This window comes from Telopea speciosissima, chromosome 2 (assembly GCF_018873765.1).
Source record: "Telopea speciosissima isolate NSW1024214 ecotype Mountain lineage chromosome 2, Tspe_v1, whole genome shotgun sequence".
Classification (NCBI taxonomy): Eukaryota; Viridiplantae; Streptophyta; class Magnoliopsida; order Proteales; family Proteaceae; genus Telopea; species Telopea speciosissima.
This window is the reverse complement of record NC_057917.1, coordinates 72361490-72374142: the sequence shown is the minus strand read 5'-3', so window position 1 is coordinate 72374142 and position 12653 is coordinate 72361490. Positions and strand designations below refer to the sequence as shown.

The 12653-nt window shown below is 37.6% G+C and overlaps 1 protein-coding gene across 2 annotated transcripts in view; it reads left to right on the top strand.

Annotated features, from left to right (window-relative positions):
• The first annotated feature begins 6610 nt into the window (after positions 1 to 6610).
• Positions 6611 to 12653, top strand: part of LOC122651262 (protein TIC236, chloroplastic) — a 48811-nt gene continuing 42768 nt past the window's right edge. For both annotated transcript variants that reach the window (XM_043844575.1, XM_043844574.1), the window contains exons 1-3: positions 6611 to 8826; positions 12144 to 12342; positions 12467 to 12526. In XM_043844575.1, coding sequence (XP_043700510.1) covers positions 6725 to 8826; positions 12144 to 12342; positions 12467 to 12526 — 2361 coding nt within the window. In that variant the 5' untranslated portion in view covers positions 6611 to 6724. The remainder of the gene's footprint in view (positions 8827 to 12143; positions 12343 to 12466; positions 12527 to 12653) is intronic.

Below are 12653 nucleotides of genomic sequence, written 5' to 3'. Positions count from 1 at the left end.
AAAACCCTAAAAAATTAAATTCAAAAAGTAGAAGCAAGAATTTCTACAAATCTTTGATTTTTGTAGTTATTTTTTTTTATTCAAAAGTATTGTAGATCCACCAACAGAAAGTAGTTTCGAAACTGATTTCGATCTACGAATATGTGATCAGTGTTTCAAAAACAGGGCTGATTCCGATTCTAGTCAATCCGGCTCATCCGATCTTTGTACAGATACTAGTGTTAATGATTTAAAACATCGGCTCCGACTGATCCAAACAGATTTCGATCTGATCCAAATCTCGATTCCCAATTCTGTGTTTATTTGAACTCTATATCTGACCATGACATATACCATGAATATTCATCATATCATGCCAAGTAGGAGTGTTATCATAATTAATACTCTTAAAAAATATTGCAAAACCATATCAGACCGGCTCCTAAGGGTGTTTATCGGTTCGATTCTGGTTAATTGATTCAGTTCAAAGTATGAAAGGTAGAAATCCAAACTGAATATCCCAAATCTCAATTAATAAGGTTTCAGGTTTTAATTTTGTTTGCTGGTTTTGAGTTAACAATTTTGCTCCCAATTAAGAACAAATGCCAAATAAAGAAATCTGATGTTGTTGGAATTGAACCACGATATCTAGACCCAAATTGAGACTTTAGAAATAAAAATAGTTTAAATTAATTTACATTTTGTAAATTTATTACAAAACACTAGAGTGTATATAGAATGCTAGTACTAACAACTTTTTTTTTTTTTTTGTAATTGGTTTAGTATGTATAAGTTGAATAATGAACAGGTTCAAAACTGATGATTTACACGGCTTCACTTCTTAAAATCAAAATCAAACCGTTTAAAAAATGATTTCACTTCTTAAAATCAAAATCCAATCAATTAGTAAACGATTTATCGATTCTGTTTTAAATGGTTCATTTCAATTGGCAATCCACACCCTTAATTTTCCAATGCCATACTGTACACACCCTTACCTGGTTCTAGTTTAACATTGAATGGGGATAAATGCCCACATCAAAATGACAAAAGCAATCGCGGTGCATGAATTCCTTCCCCAAAGTAGAATGTAATGTTTTCCATTGATTGAGCATGTATACATGGTCAAAAGATCTTACATGAAATATAGATGTACTAGGAATGTCAAAGATCTTGCATCTTTATGGATTACGTTGAGATTTTGAAGGTGGACGAGACGGAAGGTCCAGAACCTATAAAATATCAAGGAAAAAATACAGGTTAGCAAACAAACATAAAGTAAATAAATAACAAGGGGTAATGAAGGAATAAGAAGAGGTCACTCCCCGAAGATTAGAAGTTTTTTGGGGAGATTCATATACCTATTTTGGAAAATATTAACTAGTCCATCAATTTGAGTTTCAAGATGTTTGTTTACCTCAAAACAGTGTTTGGTATGCATTTTTAGAATGCATTCCGGGTTGGTTTCACATTCTCGGACGATAAAAAGAACTGTTTTCATCATCCGAAAATGCAAAATCAACCTGAAATGCATTCCAATAATGCATAACAAACAGGATTAATCAGCTCCTCTTCAGGAGCCCAGCATGCCTAGGGAGCATCCAGCAGTTGGGCTGGGCCAACCCTTGGATGCCTCCTGGGCACTCCCTGGAGAGGAGCCGGATCCTACCAAACATAGCCCAATGTGTTGATCAAATATTAGGTTGTAAAACACATAAAATTAAAAGAAAGAAGGAAAGCAGTAGAGAGGTTCACCTCATTAACAAAAAAAGAGAAGTAATGGAGCTGTGAATTCTGGTCTCCAAACTCGCTCTCGTCAGTGCTTGAACTTTCCAGATCAGATTCAGAAAACAAGAAGTAATCCGGTGAATTCAGGTGTACCGCAGAAGACTCGCTCTCGTCAGTGATTGAAGTTTCCAGATCAGATTCAGAAAACAAGAAGCAATGCGATGAATTCAAGTGTACCACAGAAGACTCCCTCTCATCATCAATGCTTGAGCTTTCAACATTATTAGATTCAACAAAAGAGAACTGTCGTTGCTGTAGTGGTTGATAATCAAGGTAAATCTGGTGCACAAGATAATCATATTCAGGGAAAAGTTGGAGCAGAAGTTGATAACATTGATAGTCATAATAGTAGTTGGTATTCATTAATGTGACTGAACTTTGAGCAGCAGGAGAGAAATAATCGTTATTCATATCTGATTCTACGTGGAGATTGAAGCGGATATAGTGAAGTGAGGTTCTGTGTTTTATATTTATATATAGAGAGAGAGCTGAGAGAGGGGTTTGGGCACTAAAATCTTAATCCTATTCTTGTTAGGATTAGAATTTAGTGATTTAAGTTATAGTTTTAGGAAGTTTGGTCCTTATAGGATTCGGGTGTCCTGTTCTTGATTAAAACTATGAAATCGAAATCAAATCCAACTATAATATATCTATCACCTTGGACTGTTTCCTCTCCAAAAAGAACCAGACTTGGGAAATTCACAAGATTACGGATCGTAATAAGAGTGTCAATTGGTCCGGTTTTGGTCCGATTTATATTTTGACAATTTTTATACTTGGTCTGATTTTACCGGTTTTTAATCGTTTTTTCATTATTCGATTCACAATTGGTTTGGATGCGATTTGTAGTGCCGGTTTTGAGAAACAATAACAAATACAATCTGAACTTTTCAAATCTTATACATTCTCGTGTTTCCCCATTCTCTTCCAGTTTCCCCCACCCATCTGGTTTTCTGATGCCTATGTGATTTAAAAAAAACACATCTCATCTTTACCTGACATTCTTTTCCCATTTCTTTCTTTTCCACTCTCACATGTAAACATTATAAGGAAGGGTTTTGTCAATCCATTTTAACATAACACATCATTTTTCAATTTATACTTGAACATATATTATATAATTAGTCCCACGATATTTTATTTATTTTATGTGTCAAGTTTTTATGATGCAACAATTGTTGTTTATTAAATTAACCCAATGGATGCGTGGGCTAGTATTCGAGTGGGAGGCACTGGTTTTTATTCGAATTTTTTTCCGATTCCTATTTAGTTTAGAACTATCGATTTTGTGGTGCAAATCAAAACTAAACTAAGAAAAGAACCTATGAAATCAAAACCGGATCATGTTTCTACAATGCGATATGCTTCAATCATAAATGGTTTTGATATTTGGTTTCGATTCCATTTTGACACCCTTAGGGAAGAAACATCGCATTTTTTAGGGGTTAAAAATTGGCCTGCACCTGTTGGCCAGGCTTGAATGCCTGATCTGAATTGATTGAAGCCTGAAACGTGACGTGATGGTTCAAGCTAGGGGTTTAATCGGTTAGTTCGGGTTGAATCAGTTTCGGTGTGGAAATGGTGAATCCGAAATCAAGCCAATAAGGAAAATTTGGTTTTGAATCAGTTTCAGGTTTGGTTTCGGGTTGTATTCGTTTCTTGTATTGGGGTTGGCTTCGGTTTTGGCCTGATTTTGGTTCGATTTAGCATATATTTTTATACAAAACTCTGGGAAAATAAAATTTTTTTAATGGGTATTGAGTTGTTATTGGTTTCTTATCGAGATAGATCAGATTGATTTCAGTTTTGGTGTTGGGTTCTTTCGGTTTCCGGTGTGGTTTGGTTCAATTTCGGGGTCATAATACCCCAATCCGAAAACATGTCCACTATGACATTGGTGTGTCCAATCCAGGTCATTTCGGTTTGGTTCGATCCAGTTTACCTAGTTCAGTCTCAATTTTGCCACCCCTAGCTCAAGCATCTATTGATTAATAATTGAGCATTTTCGATAGTGTTCTGATGGTCATCCGATCGGGTCCAATCGTTTATAGTCTGATTAGTTCGTTTAAGCCCATGTAATCTGATTATATCTTGTCTATGGCTTCTTTAGGGACCATTTATAATCCAATTAGTCCAATTACCTTGAGTCCGATAACCAAAATGGGTAGAAATAGTTCGGAATGTTAAATTGGTAGGGACCGATTAGGCCCAACCGAAATCTACTAGGCCTGATTGGTTTATACCCTTAACTTTTCTACGGGAAAATAATGGCCACACTGCCGGTGCCATGGAGTTAGGTCTCTCTTGTATATGAAATCTTATGCCTTCTCCGGTGCTGCTATTCACTTGGTGTGGGAGATTCCATTTATGTGGGCAGCGTGACAATTCCCTATCCTAAACAAGGAAGGATGATTATGTGTATAATAAGATTGGCACTTGGTGTAGTATACCTCGTAATTTGGTGACCACAAAATACGAATCAGAGGTCTCTAAACAGGGTTTGAGGATTTTTATGGATTGATCTTTTGGGACTTGGGAGAGCTTCTCAAGTTTTTAAAACTCAGAATTAAACATGAGATCGTCATCCTTCGATTACAATCGAATTGGATTAGAATCTATCAAAACCCTAGAAAATAAAATTCAGAATGAAGAAGCAAGTAATTCTACAAATCTTTGATTTTTTTTATTCAAAAGTCTTTCTTGTACATCTACCAATAAAAAGTAAGTTTCATTGGACTTCTACGAAGGGGTGAAATAGGGCCAAGTTTTTTAAAACCCCAATAAAACAATTACTCCTCTTAGCTCGGCCTAGGCCCGACCCTGGCAGACTATTGCCAAGGATAGGTTGGTGCAGTTGTTTTGCCATTTGTGTCCTTATATACATCATATAAAAAACAAGAAAGAGACGTCATCCATCAAAGCTTATTTGGTCTGATTATGGCCCGTTTATAACCCAGTTAATCAATTAACTTATTTAGGTATAAGACTTAGACTTTGCATGTGAGGATGGACATGCAAAGTCTAAGTCTTGTTCCAAGTATGACCTCGGATAGAGTCTATTAGAGGACACTGATCCATGTAATAGGCCCCATTTAACTATTCTCCTAACTTACTGGGATGTGGCTTGTTCCTCTTATTTCCATGACCTCAATTTTCTCTATTTTACTTGGCCCATTAAATTGGTATAAGGCCATGGTTTTAGTGCACAGTATCGGAATGGGTATCGGCAACACGCAAAATCAATATGATATCGATACGATATTGGCCTAGATTGGCTATATCGGACAGAAGTACCCTTAAATTTTCTTAAAAAATGAATTTTCTGACCATTTTACCCCTTGTCCGTACGGTGCTATCGATACAGTATCAGCATGGTATCAGTGACTAGCAAAATCGATACGTATTGCCCAATACAGACGATACGATACCGATACTTAGAAATGGATAAGGCTGAGTTTATTGGTGTTGTTGTTATCCGCATTTTGAAATCATCACGAACAGAAAATAACTTCATTACATGGTTTCTCTATCTCGCTCTCTCTATTCTAAGTCATGGCTTCCAATGCAACTGGATCAAAAACCTGTCCAACTGGTTCGTGCTTAGGCTTAACAACGAATTTGGCCATCGATATAATTGAATGGGGAAGCAGAATTCCTTCAACGAATTTAGTTGAGCACTCTATGAACAACAATGGCACTCTCTGCATTTTAACATAGAAGCTGAAGTTGCAGACGAACAAGAACAAAAATTGCCATCCATGTGGGTTCTTGATGAGCAGGAGAGCCTCATAGATTAAGAGAAACCCAATTCTATGCTTTCTTCACGAAAGAAACAGTTGGAAGAGCTAATCAGGTTCATTCGAATCTGACACATATTGCCAAGGTTATTTTAGTCATTTCGACTGTAAGTGTAATTTTCGCTCTTTCTCATCAGTTCTCTCGCTGCTTCGAAACAAAATTCTGTACGAGAACGAAGCAAAGCAATCCTTTTCATGACTCATCAGCTTTTTTTCTGAATCTGTCCATTCCGCAAAGAAGTATGTGGAAGATGGCGTTCGGCCACTGAAGCTCTAAACTTACAAGTTTCATTCTCTTGAAAGAAAAATTCGTCCATCAATTATTATTTTATATATTTTATTTAGAACACGGTACTCGATCGCAAAAAGGTTAGTTAAATCTTCGATTCGAAACTTCGAATCTTCATTTTCTATCTTTTTTTCTTTACCCTCACGCTTAATCAATTCATGCCTTGTTTGTGCTTGCAAATCTCTATTGTTTCATGGATTCGGACGAATTAGTATGAATTCTGGAACTCAGACTCTGATTATATACTTGATTTTAGAATTCACATCTTACGGTTTCAACTCTTAATGAAAGCCGTTTCCTGTTGGTTTGTTAACTGTGTTTTTTTGAGTTTTATTGAATTATATGGTGGCCCTTTTGGGTCGTGAGTCGGTTTTCTGCAAGACTTCCTGAGAATGATTAGCCCAGAAGGGACTACCGGACCGGAGGTTTAAAATCTCCGGCGAAACTACTCAGTACAGTAATTTATCCAAATTTCGTTGCTATTTCTATGATACCATTTTATCGGCAATATTTCGCTGCAAGTAGTAGCAGTCTTGTAAAATTATTTTTCTTTTCTTTATCATAGGAGTGTAGCAGTTATTGAAATCGTGGGGAATTAGGTCCAATTAATCGTTTCAATGTTTTGGTAGAACAGTTAATCTGTAGCATACACCGATGTTATTTTTGTTATTTTGTTTCCTTCTATATGTTTGATTGGTGTACTTAATTTGGTTAAAATATGGACGTTTGAAAATGGTGTAGGTATCTCATTGAACAGGATTTGAATGTCCAGATTCCCAGTGATATACTGGAACTTTAGGGGACTGAGAGCTGGTTCTTGGTCCCAGGCAGATGTGTGCAATCTGGAGTCAGAAAACGGTGGAAGAAAATAATGAGCATTGAACATCTCCAGAGCCCATTTATAGGCTTCCCACTCCGAAGTGCCCCGAATCAGAAAAGCAATGTAAGTTTCACTTTTGTGGATAGGAGGAGGTTGCGAACAAATGCTTTTCCCAAGTTCTATTGTGCAAAGCAGAATTATGGTGGGTACCGAGGGATTTCGTTTTCAGATTTTAGTGGGAGACAAACTGGGTTTTTGTCAAGCAACTTTGGATCAAAAAGGAATTTGAAGATGAACTTCACCTGTGAGCTTTTCTCCCGAAGTAAGGTTATGGTTAGATCTTTGGATCCTTTGTGGAAGGAGGGATTGCTTTTAATTAGGTGCTCGGTTTTCTTTGCTGTAATATCTGCGTTAGGGATATTGGTTTGGTATGGGCAAGTGAAAGCCCGGAGTCTTATTGAAGCCAGGTTTCTGCCATCTGTTTGTTCAGTACTGAGTGAATATTTGCAGCGTGAGCTTGATTTTGGTAAGGTTCGAAGTATTTCACCTTTGGGCATTACCTTAGAATCATGCTCAATTGGGCCTCATCACGAAGAGTTCTCCTGTGGTGAGGTCCCCTCTATGAAACTTCGTGTCCGTCCTTTTGCTAGCTTGAGGAGGGGGAAGATTGTGATAGATGCAGTTTTATCTCAGCCAAGTGTGCTTATTGTGCAAAAAAAGGATTTCTCTTGGTTAGGTATTCCTTCATCTGAAGGTGCTTTGCAGAGGCATTCCTCAACTGAAGAAGGGATAGATTATCGTATGAAAACCCGGAGGGTTGCTAGAGAGGAAGCTGCAGCTCGCTGGTCCAGAGAAAGGGATGAAGCAGCAAGAAAAGCTGCAGAGACTGGCTACATTGTCCCTCGGCAATGGTCTAGTTCCTCAGAAGTTGATGTTCCCAAGGAGGATTCAGAACATTCGAATGGGATAGCCACCTCAGAGTCCTTTTTTTGCATGGATGAGCGGATGCACTGGAAGGATCATCATTGCATGGACACAGGTATTGAGTTCGGGTTGAAGCATGCAGATCTAGAGAAATCATTTGGTGTGAAAAATCCGAGTACCAGCCTAAAGTTCTGGTCTAGAATGATATCACCTATAAAAGACAGATTCAAAAGAAAAGCTTGTGGTAGAGATATCTCTGAAGCTGGTGCTGCTGTCAAAAGGAGAAATCTTGAGCGAAGTGCAGTAGCTGCACTTGCATATTTCCGAGGTCAAGCTGGTGGGAAGTCCAGTGAGCCTTTGCAAGTAGTGCGACCTTCAGTCGAGACTCTTGTTATGGAAGGTGAGGATACTCATGATGCAACCAGGGCTGCGGTTAGTAATGCCAAATTTAGGGGATATGATGACCAATATGTCAAAGCTGATTGCAAAGAGGAGAAGATTGCCAGGCATGAAACCTTACAAAATGCTTCTGGATACTCCACAGGCAACGTGAACATGGAGTTAGTAGACAACATGACTAATAGCTTTGGATATCAAGGTAATTCAGGACTTCAGCATCTTAAAGCAAACAAACAGACCAGTGTAAAAAATGATAATGGCTTCAGTTTTGTGCGATTACCTTTTCTTATGAATGTTGGAAAACTTAGCAGAGTAAATACACCTTGGGAAAAATTGACACTGAATGGGAAAAAGCAAACCGATGAGTGCAATGTAAACATCGAGAAATTAGATGGAATTCATGTTCAGGATAGTCATTTTGACTCCAGAGTCAGTTCCAATAGATTACAGAACCAGACGACGGAGTCTTTTCAAGAGAAATCCATGGGCTGCAGCATAGGTCATACATCTGAAGGTGCAAGTCTCACAAAGCTTGACCCTTCACTGGCTATTAACCATTCAATTCCCATATGGTACTTGGGCTTGAAATCAGGTTTACCCTCTTTCTCTAGGGCTGTTGGAGAACTGTTATCTGATTATTTGGCCGGTCACGTTCAGAAACTGAAGTCAGGCATTGGTCTAAAGGTTGAAGATCTTGTTGCTGAACTTACTGAAGGGGTAGATGAAGTACAGACAGAAGGTGTTGAGAAGATGCTCCCAGTTACATTGGATTCTGTGTATTTCACAGGGGGATCATTGATGCTATTAGCGTACGGTGACCAGGAGCCCAGGTGAGATTCTCTTATATTATAACTAACCCATTTAGGTACATAAGGTTGATGTTCTTCTTGATTTTAAGATTGACTATTCTAGTTTTGCCTTTCAGGCAAGTCAAAGCTATTTCTGTATATCTGTATATCTTTTCTATTTAGTGATGATATTGTGACCAAGTGGTCACGGGTTTGAGTCTGGAAACAGCCTCTCTGAGAAAGCAGGGGTAAGGCTGCATATATTATGACCCTCTCCAGACCCTGCAGTGGCGGGAGCCTCGTGCACTGGGTATGCCCTTTTTTTTTAGTGAAGGCATTTGACAAAACATTGTTGATGAATTTGGTGAGTCGATCAATAACTGTTCGATCATGATTCATAAGCCTTCAGTCAATCTTTGGTCGACTAGCTTCTTATATTTATTTATTTGTAACTTATATTTTTTACGTTTGTTTAAAGGTTTGAACCCCAAACACACCATCAATTATACAACATAAAAACCACTGAAACTAACACTGACTAGAAATTGGGCAGAGCAAGGGGTTGAATTAGTCAATCTGGTTTGGCAGTGAGGTGTTTTTGTTTTACTTTTTTTCCCCTTTTGTTAAATGGTTTTGAAAGTGAGTCTTGAATTTAGTGCCCAGAGCCTTCCAAGGGGAGTAGCTGTACCCACTCAAGTATTCTATTATATTTTTTGACTCTGGAACATTGCTTCTCCCAAAAGATGGAACTGCTGCTTTGGAAACTGGCATTCCATATTCATTCATAGTACCTTTATCTGAAGGTAAAATGATAACTATTTGTCCTTTTATCGTTAAGAATGCGTTAGAGATATAGACATGTACACACAAACAGTCCCTTACTGAACGAACCCTTGCATTTATGGTCCACCATTTTGAACCATTTGGAAGGGCTGGTCTGGACTACCTTTGGATGGGAGCACATCCTTGGATTAGCCGCATTTCACTTTTGGCTTCCATTCAATCATATGGTGATGCGGATCTGGGGTTCAAAAACCCGGCTTAGATCACTTACGAGCCCACCCAAGTGTTAGATAACTCAAATTATAAGCACAAGTGGTAAAACGATAAATATTGTAGTTTTATAGGAGCAATGGCAGAGTGGTAAATAACAGAAGGCTATAATGGGATGGCAGTATTGTAATTGAAGGGGATCTTAAAGGGTAAATAAAGCTAAACTAGAATAAGGTAGATGTAAGGGGTATTAATGGAAACTAAAAGAATAAAATAAGCAAATAAGAGAATCGTGAGAAAGGGGAAAGAAACTGCCGTCTTCAACCTCTTAACACCCAAAGCCAGAGATGAAAAAACCAGCGGAAAGGTTGAGAGGAAGAACTCCTTCAATCAAGCACTATTCGACTTAAGAATTCAGTCGAACAATCATAACCCAAAACTCTTCTGAATCCCAGTAATATCAGTCCTATTTAGTTAGTTACTATTTACCGAATTTTCTGTTTTTGTTTACTTTCTAATTTTATTTCAGTTTACTTAGTTAAGTCTTAGATTGCTTGGTGTACAAGCCCCAATATTCTCTTATAAGAGGCTTATAGTGGTTTCCTTTTTCGTTACTTTCTAATTTTCAACTTTCTATTTTGTGAAGCTTAGGTCAAGCTATAAATAGGCCCCATCAATTGTACTTGAATCGGATTTGGAGAAAAGAATTTTGAGGCCTTGTTGCCATCGGTTATGGAAGAAATTCCCTGTTTCAACAGCTGGGATAGCTGTGGGTGAGAGACCCAGGCTGAGAGAGCCATTCCCCTACCCCTCCTTCTGTTCTATCATCTCTTTTTTATCTTGTTCTTCTTCTTATCCTTTTTATTTTTTTAAAATTTTTTTAAAGTTCTTCTTTCATATGTAGTAGAAAAAACAGCAATAAAAAATAGAGAGTTTTAGTTATTTAATTTGTTCCTTATCGTGTTGATCCTGGCTGCAATCGATCTCCCGCTGGCTTCCCTGGTTCAACGTTGATTCTTGCATTACGAGGTTACCCAGAAAACAGAGTAACAGCGTTGGCTTAAATTAAACAGAAACAAAGAAGAGAAAGGGAAGAAAAAGTAATTATTAGAAGAGGGGAGAAGAAGGTCACACGACCATTGTTATCGTACCAATCGGCACCACAAACAACTCAACAAAATTCCATTCTCAAATCTGATTCAATTGTTGGTTACACTTTTATTTATAAAACCCAAAAAATAAAGACTCCTAATCATAGTTGTCACGGCGGTTAGGCGACCCAGGTCGTTGAAGAGGGTAAAAAAGCAAGGCGACGCCAAGTAGGTGGCCAAGGTGTCTAAGTCGACCAAAGCGCCTGGACGCCTAGGCGGCGCCTTGACAACTATGGAGCTAATTACTTCCTAAAACTTAAGACAAATAAAAATAGAAACTAAATAAAACTCAAATATTGGAAATTTCCCTAATAGCTACCCAAAATAAAAGTTTACATATATTTCCCAAATAAAATAAATCCTAAATATCCTACTGAACCAGAACAAGGTTGGGACCCGGTTCATCTTCATATGGGTCCCCCAACGGGTTTAGTCCAGTCCAAGGAATTGCTCCTACATCATATGGCCCACCATGTGTTGAATTTACACCCCCTATTTTTCTTTCATTTTCTCGATTCAAAATAAAATCCAACTCATTAATGTATCTCACAATCTCTACTTGTAGACACATAAGGTGTTTTGAAAAGAACTATGAACAAGACACTAAGATCATGTCGATATCAATCCACTTAAACTAAGCTACTAATACTTTATTTTGACATCTAAGCTGTCTAGATATCTCAACTTGACATCTAAGCTGTCGATATCAATCCACTTAAACTATGTACGAATTAATTGCCCTGTTCTTGTGCATGTGATAACTGATCAAGAATTAATTCATTTATTTTAATCCACTGTTAACATTTTTTAAAGGTTAAAATCCAGCAAAAAATACACCACTTTATCCCTCACACTAAGCTGCTGTTTCCATTCTAAGATATCTCATCCCTTTAATAGGCTCTGCTTTATTTCCTCAATAAATTGTGTTTTATCCTGATCTAGTTGCTTGTTAATTGGGTTATAATCAGTTCTCTTCTTTTACTTCTATGAATTTATATGAAAAGTAACTTTTGTGAACATTTCAATGCTTTTCCTACCCTTATACCTTGAGAAGGATATTAATTTTGAAAATTTTAATATTTTGGTTGTGTTTAATTTGTTCGTATAAAAAGCATCCTACTAATGCATGATTGATGAGTTTTGCATGGGAGAATGGAATTTGACACTGAGGATATTTTTTCTTATTTTATTTTTATGTGTTTTATACACTGATAGAGAGATGGACAATGTATCTGGACACGTAAAATTTCAAAATCACTATGGCCGTGTGCACATACAGCTAAGTGGGTCCTGTAAGACCTGGAGATCAAATACAGAACCTGAAGATGGTGGCTGGCTGTCCGCAGATGTGTTTGTTGACAGCATTGAGCAGAAATGGCATGCTAATTTAAAGATTGTAAACCTCTTTGTGCCGGTAGGTATTTAGTAATTTTTTTTCTGATAAATACTTTAAAAAGAAAGTTGTAGAATTCAAGGTATTAGCAGTCCTCTTCTTTCATCTAAGAGACGGTTCAACTTTATTTCATTTTCCCTTGCAGCTTTTTGAAAGGATTTTAGAAATTCCTATCATGTGGACTCAAGGGAGAGCCAGTGGTGAGGTGCTTTCTAACTTCAATCTGATTCTTTTCTTTCTCTCCCTCCCCCAACCCCCCCCCCCCCCACAAAAAAAAGAAGAAGAAGAAGAAGAATATTAGTTATTACTGTATTTCTTTATTTGAAATATCC